At 35.8% G+C, this 17,888-nt stretch overlaps 1 protein-coding gene across 7 annotated transcripts in view; it reads left to right on the forward strand.

The window, feature by feature from the left end:
* DMD (dystrophin) overlaps positions 1 to 17,888 on the forward strand; it is a 991,087-nt gene that overhangs the window by 412,038 nt on the left and 561,161 nt on the right. For all 7 annotated transcript variants that reach the window (XM_018084043.3, XM_018084032.3, XM_018084034.3 and 4 more), the window contains one exon: positions 1,193 to 1,365. In XM_018084043.3, the coding sequence (XP_017939532.3) occupies positions 1,193 to 1,365 (173 nt within the window). The remainder of the gene's footprint in view (positions 1 to 1,192; positions 1,366 to 17,888) is intronic.

Genomic DNA, 17,888 nt, shown 5'->3' on the forward strand with positions numbered 1-17,888 from the left:
TCCCTTCCCTTCCCTTCCCTTCCCTTCCCTTCCTTTCCCTTCCCTTTTCCCTTTTCTTTTCCCTTTTCTTTTTTTTTTTTCAAAAGAACACTATATTATAGCGTATATAGAGATTTAGAAACCCAGGGTATTTTTCTTTTGATGTTGGCAGGGGGCAGTTTGCATACAATTATTTCAATGCATTGCCTTCACATTTTCATGATGACTTCAATTCTTACATTTTACAAGATAGTAAATGCAGTGTTATAGCTTTAATTACTTATAAAATTACAACAACATTGTCTCCCTGTCTCTTCATACTACTACTACTAATAATATACCAGTACACTCTGTTGTACATGTGGTTCTAAAATGCTGTTTTTAAATCAAATTCATTACAAAAGAATTGTGGAACTTATTGTCTAGCCGTGAGATGGTGCGGATGCTGTGTTTATTAATAAAAACAAATATTAAAACCCATTTGTAGAATCAGAATTCATAAATGCTGAATGAAGACGAAATGCTAAGTATAGTCTACGTGGATACATTAGAAATTTCTTTATTAAGAAAAATCAGGGGTTGTAGAATTAGAAATGAAGTGAACAGTCACAGCTGATACAGATTATGGAACCTAAAGAAAGGCAGGAGAGAGAAAAGGCTTCCCTACTCATGGACTGGGAAGCCCCTCAGTTTAGTTCAAACTGTCCATGAAGTCTGTCTGGTTTATAATAGCTTTCTAAGACTACCAACTTCTTCCTAGTAGCTACACACATCTGCAGCAACTTTGTCTATACTAGATTTTATACATTGAAGGTTACTAGAGAGTAACACTTTAAAACCTGCATCAAAACTAGTATTGTTAGATGTGGATTCAAAATGTTTGGATAGAGTGTTCAGTAAATTAGAACAAATTGAAAATGACTATGTAGATTTATTAAAACCAGGAAAAAAAAAATGAACAATGGAAAAAAAAATCAGCAGTGCCAAACAATGAAGGAGAACAATGGTAGGAAAATAGTGACAGATGGGTAAAATATAAAGCATAGTAAAAGAATTATATCAGTTGTCATGCGTGGTTATTGTAAAACTGTTATTATTATCAATATTATTGGTTCATTAGCATTTTCCACTGCTTTCTTTTGCTTATGAACAATTATTTGTAATTTATAAAACCAAACTTTTGATTTTATTTTTTAAAATCTTGATATTACAGAGCATTAAAGATAGCCTGGGGAGACTACAGGGTCGTGTAGAAATTACTCATGGTAAGAAGACACCGGCTTTGCAAAGTGCTACACCAAAGGAAGCAGCAAATATACAAGAAAAGCTGACTCAACTTAATTTTCAATGGGACAAAGTTAACAAGATGTACAGGGAGCGGCAGGCGTAAGTAACTTTTAAAAATTGCTCTTTCTGATGGCATCCATGAATATTTGGCCTACTGTTGATGATTATTTTCTAGTCTTCTTTTTGTGGGGATACCTTTTAAAGTAACAAACAATATTGTCTTGTAACTAAACATTAAAAGTTTATATAGATTGTAATTTAATTTATGAGCATTTTTGTAAAATTGAAAATATTTTGACCAACTACCACTTGCATTGGACCAAAATCTACCATCATATTGCAAGCATATTCCTATTTCCTTATAAATGACATACCTTTACTCTGAGATAGTTTTAGGCATTTAGTCTTTTGTACCTTTGTTGTTGATTTAAATATTTGAATATGTGATGTTTGAATTGCAGAGGATTTACTAGTTTGAGAAGTTCTCACTTTATGTCTAAGGAGCATAGCTAGAATTGTTAACAGCTCTAAATTTGGTGTCATCTTTTCATGAGTTTATATATTACACTTTATACAGCGAGGCTGGACAATCAAGAGAGGTATAGAAAGGCGTTAAAATTATAATAAATAAAGCTGTGATCTTCTACAGTATCATATAATTTGTTTTTTTCCTCCTGGCATATTATTTCTAATATTTGTAATCTGGGAATCATATTATGATACAAAATATAGCCAAGCCTGTTTCATATTTCAGGCATGGCTCATGTTTAGGAACACAGCAGGCAGAGGTAGCAACCCACTGACTTATTTATCCTCTGTAGTACATCATCAATTTTGGCGTTTTGCAGTAAAAGACATAAGTTTATACTTCCTCTTAACTTTTTTTATTAAATGATGTATCAGACATTACTGGCAGTGATAGAGAAATTGCTATCATTTATGGGATATACTTTTTTTTCCAGTATGAGTAATTTAAGAGCTAACAAGTAAGTTTACCTTAGATAGAAACTCATGGTTTCAAGCATTTATTGAATTACCACAGAAAAGTCCTTGATAATTCTTCTGAGAATGTAAGACATTAATCTGATAATGAAAATCATTATATATATGACTAGTTCCATTCATTTAAATTGTCCGTTCATAGGAATTTTACAAAATTGGCTCTTCAGACAATGCTGAAAACTTGACATTAAAAGTTTCATTTGATATGCTACCTCAAAAGACAATAGATATCAAATATCAAATAGCTTGATATTTTCTAGAATATCACTTCTTGCACTACTCATATGTTTAGAAATATCCCTTATCTGAGAAAATATTTTTATATGCATTATAATTATTCTATAAAAAATTAACTGAATGACCAAATAATTATTGTGCTGTGTAGTAGGATAAGATAGGATGAGATGGGATTCTAAATGCATAAGCAGTAACTAGAAGAAAAAAAATACTTAATGTGGGTTTAGCCTGCACTGATTTTGTCCTACAATCCAATCCTTGACTTTTATGCAGTTTTGTTGTTTAGAAATACTGTTAAAGAGCTGTCACTTTGCAGGTTTGTACAGACATATTATTTCCACTGCCAGCCAGTCACTAGCTTTGATTTTAGATTGCTGGAAAAAGAGAGTGAAGCTTAAAAATTAATAGTCAAAGAGAATTACAGTAAAAAAGCTAATTCAGTAATCTTCATGTCACCTCTGCTTTGTCTCAACATTTAAAGTGTAAAAAACTGAGACATTTAAAATCTGGTAATGGTTACAAACTCTTCTATGCCCATTACTTTTTTTAAGGATAGCAAGCCTGGTTCTGGTCTGGTAAGAAAAGGTCTTGCTAGTCATGATGCCATGTACAAAAACAAAGGATAAGTTAGAAACAGAGGCTGAAGCAAAGCTTCTCACACAGGTGATAAAGCGTGGGGATATTTGGTGTTATGCTTTTCCCAGAGACTGGCTTTGCCCAAGCTCTTATTGCTTTGGTAGACCAAGCTCTGGGAAAACTTTAGAATCTTCTTTTCATAGAGACTGGCTTTGCCCAGTCTGTACCTGTTTTAGTAGACCAATCTCTGAGAAACCTTTGGAATCTTCACTAATGCATTTTCTGCCACTGGTACTTAGCAAGGAGAGTAATTCACTGTTAGCTGAAAGTTTGGGCTACATCTCTGACACTCAGTTATTCCTTACATAGAGTGTAGTGGTATTTAGCCAGCAGCAGAAGTCTTGTGAGGTGAAATGAATTAGTGTTTGTCAAGTATTTTGAGGTCATCAGATAAAGGCACTAGAGAACTGTAAAGTATGATTACTGTCCAGCTGGCTTTTGCCTGGGGGAGTTATCCTCTGTTACTGTGATGGACAGTAATTCAAGGTGATGATAAGCTTGACTGCTGTCTGGAGTCACAGGCCTTTCCTTTTCTTTGAAATCTTTTGTTTGTGGTGTCAGTCTTACTGTGTCACTGTTTCAAAGGTTTAGTTTGAACTCTAGATGATCCCTGTAGCTTCAGCTGTTTTGTGAGGTGCATTTGGGCTGCACTCGAATTCTGGGGAGGAGGTGAAGGAAGGCAATATGGCCTTTAGCATTTTACTTCTAGCAGTTTGTGTCTGTAAGGGGTGAAAATATCAATGTAAGTCTACCCTTGGGACATGGATGAATCTGTGTTTATGAGATATGCTATTGATGATGATGTTTTAGGACAGTTTTGGGATTATTACTGGAGCTGTCTTGCTTTCAAGGGAGCATGTCTAAGTGAATGTGAGTATTTGATGTTTGAAAGGTTACAGAAACAAATATACTTGTAACTGTGTTTGTTTCTGAATATTACTTTTAGGAAATCAAAGGCTTCTAACATGGAAATTATTATTTAAGTAAATGAAAAGTCAAGTGTCATGATGATAGATGGAAGAACAAAACACTTTTCCTTATCTCTGTAGTTGCTAGAACAGAGTTTACTCTAAATCTCATGGAAAAAATTAGAAACACATATGTTGAATTCTTTCGTGTGAAGATTTCCTGGAAGTCCTGATTCATATCTAGATACTTTGTAATTAACTTTGTAGTGAATTCCTTTTAATTAGAAATCAAGATAGATTTTTAGTTTGTTTTACAGCAGAGCACACACTGCTTTGACAGGAATACATTATGATGGTAAGCACTCAAATAGCTTTATGAGTCCAGTTCTTCTACAGTATTTGAAAACCTTATTTCACATTGTCATTTTAGCATGTTTCCTGCATTTGAATAGGAGTTCATACTGTACTTGCCAATAGGATAACAGCCAATATTTAACTGAAAGAGTATAAGCAAAAATGCTGTGATCATCCTAGTGTACTCTTTGAGTGTTTTTAGAAACCTAGGATGAATGGAAATATTTACTCTTTCACAAACTTGTATAAATACTAGTCTTCAGCTTACTAATTTTTTAAGTAAAGCTTAGATCTAGCATGGTTCTTTTTTAGGAGCGAGATTCTTTTCTATACTAATTAATTTTGGAACATGATAATTTGTTGTGTTTCCAACAGATAAATGGGAGTGACATCATCTTGTACCAAGTGGAATTTGTTTCCTTTATTTCAGTTTCCTGAGTGCAAAGCAAACTCCAGGGAACAGCAGTGGCATGATTTGTCTTTTGTGAGCTAAGGAGTAATTTACAATTTAATTTATAACTTCAACCTTTGCTTTCATGATGCTAAATTTCTATGTTATCTTTTCCAACAGATGTATTAAGGTAATGCAATCTGAGTTTGAAAGGTAAAGTTTCAGTTCTAGCAAGAATTCAGATGCCATAATTTGTCCTGTCCTTGTACCAGTTTTTCACAGTAGTTTTTCTTCTCTGCAGCAATCTTAGATACTTGTTTTTTGTATTGATCATAACTATTTAGGAAGGGACAGTAACACCAGGTCCCAGTATATCTTAGATGAGAACACATAATACCTGGGGAAAAAAAAGAAGATAGTAGAAGATAGACTTCTAAATTACTGTCTTATATAACTTTTTGTCTTATCAACCTACCACTTGTAGAAGATCTTGTTTGTTTTTTCAGGATATTGTCTTCCCTGGATATTTATGCCTGTATCTTGCTTCTGTGAACAACACATGCTCCCTATAAGTAACCTTTTTAACACTTCCAGTAATCATTGAATCAATAAAGTGCAACAAAGTTTCTTGATAATTCTGAAAAGTGGAAAAAAGTGATATGCCAGTCATATCAGAAAAGATCACAAATTCATAATAATGATAATAAGAAGAGATTGATGCCTTTATAAAACTCAGAGACAACTAGTAATTTTTATAGTAACAAGAGCAAACCATAAAGAACTAGTAAATAGGCTTATACCAAGAATTATTTTAATTTTTGAACAACAGTATGACTGTCAGCTATTTCTCAGTAACCTTAAATTAGCTTGGTAAGGGCTGATGAAAAGCATTTATTAGACATAAGGAATCAATTCATTGTCAGAGAAGTAATATTTTGTGGTTATATCTCTAATACCACATAGCAGCACATTTCATAATCCCAATATAGTCTGTTGAGTTGAGAACTAATCCGATTCATGTATCAAGATATTGGTGAAAAGAAATGCAATACGCAAATTTTTGAAATGTAAGTAACCTGCCTGTGTTCTGTATTACTGCAGAACCAGTAAGCCTTGAGGACATCCCTGTCTCTGATGTCTGAATCAGATCCAGCTTCTGTGCTCTGCTTGCTTAGTAGAAAGTATATAGATATAATACTGAGACATTCAACCCAAGTGATGTATTAAGAGTATAGTTATCTTTTCATAATATGAGACATCTTCTGTCACTGAAGATATGAGTCATCTTACCTACCTTTAACCATCCGGTTTTAGTTATCTATTTTATAGCACTTGTCTTTCTCAACTAAATACTCCCAGGCAATTCTTTCACAAGTAGCTGTTAAACGATATAGTAGGTCCACTGAGTCTTCAGGGAGACCAGACAAGATAAGACTAGACATAGTACTTTTAGACAGATAAAGTTAGGGGAGATTAATCTTAACCTAGGAAATATAACAAAGCAATGCAGTTTAATTTATATCTGAACGTGTTGTTGTATATCTCTTTCACTAAGCCCAGTCAGCATTTTTTTGTTCCTTGCCTTAACTCTGACAAAGTGAGTGACAAAAATTAAGGTTAACTGGCTTTGTTTCAGTAGAGAGAGAAAAGCAAGTAGTGGAAGGCCTAGGTATTTTGAGAGAAAGTCAGGAATAGTGGCTGCTCTCTTACCTAAAAGTATCTGCCCACATATGTCTGTTGGGGTTGTTACTAAATTTTTGGGTGTTACTAAATTTGGGGTGTTGCTAAAATTACCCTTGGCTTGAGATTCAAGGTGAAAGTGAAAACCAGAACAGATTAGTTCATCCCCAATGAGAGAAGGAAATTATTTCCTGTCTAATGTTGATCTCGAAATAGCTACCATGCCTTATTTACATGCAGGGTAGGGGTTTTTTCTTGCTTTCTTTCACAGTGACTCAAATTATTCATTTAGATTTTGAAAAGGGCAGCTTATAATGCTTGACTCTTACAGCCAACATTAGTTGTTAATTTATTTCCATACCCTGCTTACTGTATAGAAATGCTCTCCATAGCAGTTGTTTTATAATTAAAATCTTACAACAGATTTGCCACTTAATTTGCCCCCATAATATCACACCATCAAATTAATGTATCAGTAAGTTTCATTGGTTGCTTAATTGCTTACAAACAAGTATAAAATAATGTATCACCAGCAGGTATAATGTAATGTATAAATATTTTATTATGGATAATCTAAAGATAGGTCTTTCTGTCAATATTTATAATATGAAGAAACCCGAAATGTATAGAAATATTTTTGTGGACTAGTTTATAACTAGAAAGATTTAATTTACAGAAAAATCTGTAAAATATTTTTACTTTACATATAGCCATTAAAATGTCTATTTTCATGCAGGAATGTATATAAAATCATCTTCAAAACAGAATAGCTACAAGTAAAATTTAAAATTATTTGTTAAACTTAAAGAGCAAAGTTGAGGCAGGATGAGAAATAACAGAGTAGTTTTTGGGAAGAGCTATGTTTATTAAATCTCTACCATGTGGTAGTTATAGAGTTTAAAACGCAAAATTCTTGGTATGGGAATTGAAGGTGTCTATATTGTAAAATGGGGTGAAAATAAATAATTAAGAATGTCTTTTTATAAGTAGAGGAGATAATCTAGCATGTGTTTGTGCTGTGAAAGTGTTTCAGCTGAAAAAGCATCTTGTGTTTTTAAATCACCAATCCTCAAGCCTGACAATTAGCATAACTTAGCATAACTTTACTGTAAAATGCTCAGTGATAAAAATGCACTACATTCATGCAGGAATTATCATGGTGTCTTTTTCTGCTGTACAAACTAAGATTTCCGCTGAAATGTCTGGGAAATGTTATGGCTTAGTCATTAATATGTGGGCTGTAGCAGTACGGGAATGCAAATATATATGAAGACAAATACAGGCAGAAGCAAATAGATTGTGAGATGTCTGGATATGAACTGTTTTGGGCCTTCATGTCAGATACAAAAATAAGATGACATCATAGTGTCATAAGCTATGAGACACAGCTGAAATGCAGAGTATACTTGCTTTAGGGAAGTGCTATGTTAGTGCATCTCTCTAACTCTACAGATAGTCCTGATTTATAGTTAACCATCTCAAAACTCAGGCAGAGAACATTCATGCTTAGCTACACCCATCTATGTAGATGTAGGCTGAGAGCTGCAGCATTTCCTCAGGTCTGAAACTTCATTTCTGATGACTTCTATTACTTTCTCTAAAGCCTTGACAATTGAGGTATGCTTTCACTGATGGTATTGAATCATTACTTTGTGCTGTGCAAGAACTTTTTAGCTGGATGAATATTTTGATTATTTAGCTGGGTCAGCTGTGCACTGGATGAAGGATGACGTTGCAGGAACTGCCATTAGGTCCAGTATATATTGGATGTATTAAGGTGAGCTCCTTTGCAGAATTCTCTTGATGCTTTTTAAGGAATTGCTGCTCTCTAGTTGCCATGGTGCAGTGTACACCTGCCTTTAAGTACATCCCTGGAGAGCATTTTTGACAGCAGAGGGAGCCTAGTCTTTTAAGACCTGTAGTTACAATTTTCTGTTTTATACAGTTTTCATCACTGGTGTTTCTCAGTTCTGTACATGTTGTTGCTATCATCTAATACATATAATTTTCTCTTTCTTTCTCCAAGGCAGTTTGAATACAACTTTTTTCTTTTCTTAAATATATTACATATAACCCTATGTGCCAAAGATAAAAAAAAAGACACACATTTTGTTTGGACCAGAAAACAGCAAGTTTTGTGTTATAGACCTTGGTACTAAATAGTTATGAGATTACAAGGTTCAGTCTTCTGTCCTGATGACCTTCAGTAATTCAGTAGAACTGGTCAGCTTTCAAATTTTCTTTTCTTTATGGGCAAGTCAGTGTCTGAGGTGATTTCAGCAAAAGCTAGTCAATATTTCTGGTGTGATCCAAAATATTATGGCAATTGACTTGATAATAACTGTTTGCTTTTGCTCATTCTTACAGCAGTGGGTACACTGCATATTTATAGAGTAGTCTCTGCTCCCAAAATTTTTGTAATCTAGAGTCTTGAGATTAATTTAGCCTTGTATTTATTTATCTGAGGAACTACAAATATGTAGTTTTATTTAACACAGAAAAAAAAAATCCTTCTTAAATTGAAACAGAGTATTCCAGAGATTTTTTGTAAAAGTAAGCAAAATACCTGTTTTCTATTTACTGTTATTTTGGGGGAATGTGGCATCCAAGCAAATTCATAGATACCTATTGTCAAAAAGGAACGACAAAAGTCAGATGGTCCATAAAGATTTAAAAAGTTTTATTAGTAAATTATAGACATTATAGAAATTGGTATTAGTCCCTTATAGTATGACTACAAAGCATTGGATTTTGAATAAGTGGTGAGGTGAAAGGGAGGAGAGAGTGACAGAAAGAGAGAAATATTAAAGACAGAAAGAGAGAAAAAAATAGAGAGATAGAAAGAAAGAAAGAAACAAACCAACCAACCAACCAGCATTGATCCAGCTGATGGGGTGTCCAGAGGCACCACCCAGGCTTTGTGGGGATACCTTTTTATAGATAGGTTTTTCCCATCCTGGAGATAAGTTTCTCGGTTTCTTTGCAAATTAGTTATCATGTGCAGTTCATTCTTCTAGACATTTCTGAAAACGGGTCAGAGAGCTTTGGGGGACTTCTGTAGTCTTGATCCCTCCCTACTGGGTTGGTCTTTGGTCGACAGTCCTCCTTCTCGACCTCGTTTCTGTGCTTACCCTGTACTGTGTTGTGCCTATCTCCAGGAGCCAGAACAAGGATGTTTGTCCCCAAAAATTGTTGCCCTACCCCTGTATGCCACCCTCTTCAGCCACATCCTGTTCTTTCTCTCAGCCTGTTTTTACCAACAGTCCTTGCTTGGCTCCACAGCTATCCAGCTATCCATGTTTGAGACATACACATTAGTCTTCTAGGCTTCTACAGAAGACCATACCTCTGATCCATTGCAAGTAGTTTCTGCTGTGATATTCTTTGTTTCTTCCTGGAATATATAATTTTCTTTTAGATTAGACTTTCATTGTGAGATATTTCATCTGATTGGTAATTATTTTAAGTGTCCAGTTGCTTTTCCAGTAAAAGAGAGATTAATTCTTAGCATGAGGTTGAAAATGTTCTTTTGAAAGTTACACTAAAATAAAATAAGAGTGACAATTGTTTTGCTCCCATATTATTATGTCTAATATCACTCAGGAAAATTGGGTTCAGTAATAACTTCATTAAGATCTTGAGGCAATTCTCTATCTATTAGGGCAACATCAGAATAACACTGTAAGATGGTATAGCCTCAGTTCTAGTCAGATGATCTGATTTATTCTTTCTGTCCACAAGTGTTGTATGACAGCAAGAAAATTAAAAAGATGTGAGGTGCCAAAGTTAGAAAACAATTAAAAATAAAATCACATATAATTCTCACAGAATAGAGATCATACCTGTATTTTGCATCTGTACGTGTATCAGCTGGGTGGCTGGACTACAGATACCAAACAAAATAGAGCACAGTGACCCTCTCCTTGTCTTTTCAGAGTGTTAAAACAAATAAGATGTTCTTTCTTCTCTCCAGCAACCAATTTTTCAAAATCCTATAACAACACAATTACCTTTGAGACTGATACTTCCTTGTCAGATTTGGCTGAAACTGGCTAAGAAACTAGAAGATTTATTATTGGAGATGAGTGATGGACAGCATAATCATTGAAGTCTCATTTCCTTAGGTTTTATTTGCTTAGCCTGTTAGTCATAAAGAATTCACTAGAGTCCCTTTTAGCAACTTATCTCTGTGTGATTCCACCTTACTCCTTATTTTCCCTCCATCCTGAGCTACTGATCAAAGTGTTATATAAGATCTAGCTGTGGTGACTTAGAGATTTTCATTTCCTTAATTATTCAGAATAATAGAATAATTCAGGTTGGGAGGGACTTCAAGAACTCTACCAGTCTAATATCCTGCACAAAGCAGGGTCAACACTAGTTGACCAGGTTACTCGAGGCTTTATCCTTAAGACTTAAAGACCTCCAACGCTAGAGATTGCACTACCTCTTGGGAACCTGTTCCAAAGCTTGGCTGTCCTCATGGTGAATTTTTTTTTTCTTATATCTAGTCTAAACCTCTCATTTCCCTTTATGCCTGTTGTCTTTCATCCTCACACCGTGTACCCCTGGGAACAGCCTGACTGCATCTTCTCAATGACCTCTTCATAGGTGTTGGAGAGCTGCTCTTGGGTTCATCTAAGCCATCTCTTCACCCTGTTCCCTAAGACTTTCCTCACAGAACAAGTTTCCCAGGCCCATGACTTGGAGTGAGCCCTGCTGAACTCACTCCAGTTCATTATGGTCTTGTATTTACAGGCCCAAAATTGGACACAGTATTCTAGATGTGGCCTAATGAGACCTGAGTGTGGAGGGCTAATATTTTCTCTCAGTCTGCTCACTATGCTGCTGCCAATACAGCCCAGGATATACTTGGTCATCGTTGCTAACAAGTCACACTGCTGGCTCATGTCCCACTTGCTGCCTACAGGACCCTAGAACCCTTTTTCAGAGCCTCTTCCCAGACAATCAGTTTCCAAACTGCATTGTTGCAAGCAGTTCTTCCTTCCCAGGTGCTGGACTTTGCATTTGTTCTTGATGAATTTAATGGCTCAACCCTCCAGCCCATCTAGCTCCCTCTGAATGGCAGCTCTGTAATTAAGTATGTTGACTTTTTCACTGATTCTACCCTGATGGGTGATGAATGACTTGAGAGCAACCCTGTGGAGGACTTGGGGATATTGGTAGATGAAAAATTAGATATGAGCTGGCAATGTGAATTTGCAACCTAGAAAGTAAATGGCATCCTGGTCTGCGACACCTTTGCTACCTCAGAGTCCTGAGATGCAGCCTGGCTGGTGGCAGAGACTTGTATGGGTTCAGTTCTGTGATGTAATTCTCAACTTGCCCATCATCTACTTCTAGGATTTCTCCTTCTTCAATCATGCCTATAAGTGGAAAGGGCAGGGGGACCCTGCTAGTACTTCTACCTTTGTTATAGGCTCATTATCTTTTTCAGACCTTATGCAGTTCTATTTTTATGGAACTCTGATGTCATACTCATGAAGAAAAAACACTTGACATGGTAGGAGGTACTGCATCTGGTGGAAAATTTTGCAAAGAAATCAGGACCTTCTGATATAAGCATTCTTCTTTTAAGGCATCTGAAGTCTCATGCATTCATCTGTAAGGTTTCCTGCAGTCTCTGTCTAGAATCTTCTTGATATAGACCTCTAGAATATGTTAATAATCAGAGGTTATTGTTCTGTGGACCTGAAATGTCTGTCCATCTTATTTAGCAAAGGGCTTGGATTTCTTGAATCTTTAAGGATTTAAAAAGTTTCAGAAAAGCAAGCACCTGCTTCTCAACAATCCAAAACCTGTGAATGTAATTTCTAAATATGTAAATTTTCAGAAATGTCTTCTAAGTCTAATCCTTCATTATTTTACTCACAGTGTTTCTTTCAAACATGCAAACTTTTTATTGTCAGTTCTAGTTAATAAAATTCTAGAAGTGATACCGTTTGATTTTCAGTTATTACTGTTAAACACAGGACCTCCTAATACCATTTTCGTTAGCTATTATTGTAAGGTGCTATGTCCAGCTGCAAAACAGCTTTTCTTAGCTGTTTTTGCTAAGAAATTTGCCTTCCTAAATATAATATGTATTGTTATAAATTGAATCCCTGTACACATATCATTGTGTGTGTGGTTGTATGTATGCATGTATGAAACTGCTCTTAGTCACTCCATTTTAATTTTGCTCTCAGATTGAGAGACATTTGCATTATATTTGGAACCATTTTGAGAAAAGTAAAGGAACTTCATCTTTATAGAACAGATTTTATTGACAGATGTAGCACTTTATTCTGCTGAACTGGAAGTTTAGTGGTTTCAGGTTAAAACATAGATGTGCATAGCTCTTGGGTGCCATAAAGCTTAGCTCTATAAGTGGTTTTGTGAGCTTAGTCTCAAGGTACAGGGCTTTAGAGCACTCATTGCTTGGGAGGTCTTTCCTGGGCAAAAGGAGGCCTCTGACTGGTGCATCAGACACATTGCTCTTTTCGTTCAGATCAGAAGAGAACTTTCAGCACTGATCTTCTGATTGTCCTGCTGAGAAGGGCTCTTGGAGCATCTGAACTGCATTCCTGTTGGATTAAAGAAATTCAGAAGATGAAATTCAGGAATGCATCTAATGTGCTTCAGCTGCAATGCAGCATTTAGTTTACTGGCTCACACTAGAGGGCTTGAAGTGAAACCTCCAGAAGTATAAAATGTGTAAATTGATCTCACTTGCTTAAAATTAAGCATTTGTTTAAGCAGTTGCTTAATGCCAGCCTAAGAAAGGAGTGACTTTTGCTACTTCTTGGCCAACAGGGGGAGAGATTTCTTTTTCTCTATTCCCTTTTGTTTTCTGCAGTGATTCTAACTACTTGGACTGAATTTCTGCCTTGTGTTTCAATATTTTGAGTGAGATACACATACACACCCAGATATACACATATGAGAGGTGTTAGGTCCTATGAGTTCATCAGTACATATCTCACGATAATCTTATATCTTTTGAGAATTAATTCATATGGACTAAGAAGTGATTTGAAAATGCTGAACTGAATTTTCTATGAACAATATGAGCAAATATACTGAAGAACAGAATAGGCTATCAATAGTTTTATGTTTTGTCTGCTAGCATAGTTATTGAAAAGCAAAGTATAAGGAAAATGTAGCTGAAGAATATTTTAAATATTCTTTGAACAGCTGCAAAATCAACAATTTCTGGCATATAGTCCCCAAAGTAGAAATAAATGCCTATGTTTCTGTTCTCAGACAAAAGGAGAAAAGAAACCCAACAATGTAAGCTCATACTTTCAATAGCTGTTCAGAAGTAAGCACATTTTAAAGAATTCAGATGACTAGGATTTGTGTATTTAGTATTTATTCAGTAACTGTCACAGACTTCATCCATTATCTCAAAATTGTATACCAAAATCTAAGTGCTTTTAAAGTTTTCAATATGATAAATTCATCATCTTGATTTTAAAAAAAGATGTCTGAAAATAGGATGTTGTTGACAAAAATAGTAAATCTCAGTTTCCAGAATCATCAGTGCATTCTGAAGCAGTAAGAAGTCTGAATCCATTAACTTGGGAGATTAACAGTTTAGGGATGTAGGCTGAAAAAAATGTTTAATTGTTTAATTATTAAATTTTTGCTGAAATATCTATTAACGTTTCAGTGTTTAATATAGGCTTCATATATTATTATAGGATGTAAAACACAGTAATTATAATTACTTTCTTTGTAGAACTAAGAAATAATCAAAATTGAATTAATTTGCAGGTTTTGCCACATAACAGAGTTTTCTTAAAGTTATCGACAAGTGTTGAGCATTTTGGTTTTTCAAGGCCAAACTCTACCCTTCCCTAAGGTTACACATATTATGTCTTGGTAGATGTTCTGCAATTCAGGTTTTAAGTTGTGGTATTGTAGATCCAGTCAAGACACATTGCTCTCTCATGATCCATGAGATTCCTTCCTGACTACTCTCCAACAAAACCTTCAGAAGTGTTTTCTGGCTGTGTAGCACAAGACATTTCTACTCAGATGTCATGTTGTTAATGATGACATGCGAAGAAACCATAAGCAGTAATCGAAGCTGTCTTACATATTAAATAGTTCCTAATTTCATACCTAGTCCTATTAGCCTCTTATTTAGTTTCCCTCACAAATCTGGCTAAATCAACTCACAACATCCTACAAAAATATATTATTGCAAGTTTATAATTAAGACAGGAATCACATCTGTGATATTCAGATGCTTTTTTTAAGGTCAGATACAAATATACTGATTTTCCAAGAAGAGAACCTTAAATTCCATCCTAACCTTGCACCCGCAAGAGCATCACTTCCCTCAAGTGCCATCTTTCTGAACACACAGAGGGGCTGAGTGAGAAACTGTGACACTCCAAACCGGAGTGATTGGAAATTATTTGCATTTTAATGAGTCGGGAAAGTATGGACCTGCTATCCTGTGTGTTGTGGATTGTGTCCTGCTTCAGAAAAGACTGAAGTCTTCACGTAAGGGTTTTTGGTGATTTTTTTTTTCCCCGTTTTTGTCCCCCCTCTCTTCCCTGCCGCTCTCCCGGTGCCGGAGCCCCCGCGAGGGGGCGGCTTTGCAGTGAAAGCGCTCCCGGTGCTGTGCGGGACCGACTGAAGCGAAAATTCCTTTTTCCAGGTTTCCACCGTATTTTTTTCGTTTCTGTCAGGGTACAAAATGCCCTCTGACTAGCTGGAAACTGAGATGAAATGTAAATCTGCAGAATCACGGAGTTGCTCTTTTGCTCTCAGACTCACAGGTCTTCATGTACTGCAAAATGTAGCACAGGCACCTGTTTGCTCTGGGCTTTTTAAGGCTCTTCCATCCTTCCTGGTTTACTTCTATTTCCCCCCCACCCCCCGATTTCAGCGTAGAACTGGTGGGATTAAGAATTTATCATTAAGGGGTTTATATTGTGGAACAAAGTATTCCTAACAGATGAAAGACTGGCTAGCAACTTAAAATGAATAGTATTTTTAAGAGTCGTTATACTAATCTAATCAAATCAAATCAATAATATAATCAAGGAAGGAAATTAGGTTAAAAAACTTAAACCTCCAATAGAGGTATCCCAGGCTCAAACACATTTCAATTATGATTCCTTTAATCATTTTTCTTTTTTTCCCTTTGCACTGCACACGACTGTGTACCTTGTCTGTGTGTCTAGCATTTGACAACTTGGTAGATGAGTGAAAAATCAGAAAGCATGGAAATACTTAGCAGAATAATGTTGCATTTTCATATTGTCAGGGTGATTAATGACAAACACTGTAGTTTGCCCATAAAGGAAAAGCAGCAAATATAGTTGCATTTCTGAATTGATAGTCTTTAGTAGACACAGTGGGGGACTGAAAACCTAGAAATAAATTCCTCTAATAACCATGAGAGTGTCTTTGTCCCTGCAGTGCACTAAACAGACCAACAATTTTCTTCACTATCTTCAGATCCTCTGGCATAATAGCAATGCCAGTTCTAGTGCATTTCTTTTTTCCACTTTGGATGCACAATCATTTGGTCGGTTCCCCAAGTCTCTATGCATCCTATAAACCCATGTCATCTTCTACGTCCTGTAGCAGGGAAGAGCTTATTTCCAAGATGTCTGCATGAAAGTACCCATGAAGTATGGTGATCCTAGCAAATACTGAGCTGTTCATGTTTGTTGTTTTGGCATCATTTCTCCAATCAGTTCTGAAAATTCAGTTAGATTTGTAAACAATACCTGTATACTTTGTTTCCTTTGTAAAAATGAGAGGGCAATTGTCCTTACCAGACAAAGAGATATATAGTTCCATGGCAAGTAAACACAAGGGCTCCTTAACCATTTGCCTCCTGTACTGTAATGCTGATTCTTCTCTTATAGTATTGTGAGTCAGAAGCAGCTCCACTGCTTTCAGTGGATTGGCACTACTAAAGGAAAGGAAAAAATTAGGAAAAGAGCACTGGAACTCATGACTCTTGAAAGAGATAGACATCGTTTTGCAACAAGCTTTTGTTTCAGCTTAGGGTCTGTAGAGCAATAGTGTACAATCATTTATGAAAACATTTATAGAAAGATACTTCTCAGTCAACTTGTGTCTCCAAGTGAATTCCCAGCTGGATTCACCATTTTTATTAAACCTCTTTTTCAGAGTTGTCATCTACTGTTATAGCAGAAGTCAGCAGAAGTTACAGATGCTTAGTTTTTGAAATCAAGTCCATGATATTCACTGCAGACGAGAATTTGACAAAGATGTAGCATCTTGTCTAATGAAAGACAAGTAGGAACTAATCACAGTTGACGTATCCTTTTTCTTCACCAACTCAGATTACTTCAGTAACTGGTTACTGTTAACTCAATAGTCTAGTCATGGTCCTTCAAAGTAGGTAAAGGAAAGAAAGCTAGTAAAATCATAACATAGAAAGTTGGAATAGATAGCAGTGAGTGTAGCTACTAGAAATGTTGAAACAGTAATGTTTCAATGAAAGAACATTCTTTACATCATTTGAGCATTGTAGAACATGTTAGATAGAGCAGAAATGATGTATCAATATTTATAGTCATTTGGGGACTGAAGCTGAGAACAGGATTCTTGATTCAGCTTGCCCTTTGTGCTGTACCAGCATAACTGGTGGCTCTGGGAGCATGCTATGTGTAGCCTCTCCACTCTTAAGGATTCTGACAGAGACGGGGGAGGCGCACGTTTTTTTGTGAAGATTGCTACACAGTTGAGTTCTGAGTTGTGTGTGGTCCTACAGTCTTGAATAGGTTATGCCCATGAATAGAGTAAGAGAAGGTTGTAGTGGGAAGTTGTCTATGAACAACCTGTAGCTTTCTAGGACTTACCATTATCTAAGATTTTTATATTGTATAAACTCGCAACTTTGATTAAAGTGCATACAATGATTATTCTTTAGCTTAACTTTGAATTGTCTGGTCACTAAACAGTGGATTATATAGCAGAAGTTTCAACAAAACCCCACAGTTTTAGCTCTCTAAAATTTTCTCTCTCTTCTCTTTATAACTTCAAAACAACAATACTGTCTTGCACAAGATGGCCAGACAGCTATGCTCATTCTCTTCCTCCCTTTTCATTTTCTTTTTTTTGATACTTTTTCATTACTATACCCTTTGTATATCCTAGGATGCAATCAGAGTTTCTTGCTGGTTAGGCTAAAGGACAAGCAGGTTCTTTGCTTTGCACTTTCGAAGGATGCCAAGCTGATAAGGTTCTCCAGATTCCTTATGTTTATAGAGAAGGAACAGCAATAGCTACTAGGACAGCTTTGTTATACTCTGCCTTGGTCCTAAGAAATGAGAAAGATGAGTAAACAATGTACCATTGTCATTAATGCATAGTTATTTTAGACATTTGGTATTTCTAAATTTACCCAACCCTAT

This window comes from Manacus vitellinus, unplaced genomic scaffold (assembly GCF_001715985.3).
Source record: "Manacus vitellinus isolate BGI_N305 unplaced genomic scaffold, ASM171598v3 scaffold_7_pilon, whole genome shotgun sequence".
Classification (NCBI taxonomy): Eukaryota; Metazoa; Chordata; class Aves; order Passeriformes; family Pipridae; genus Manacus; species Manacus vitellinus.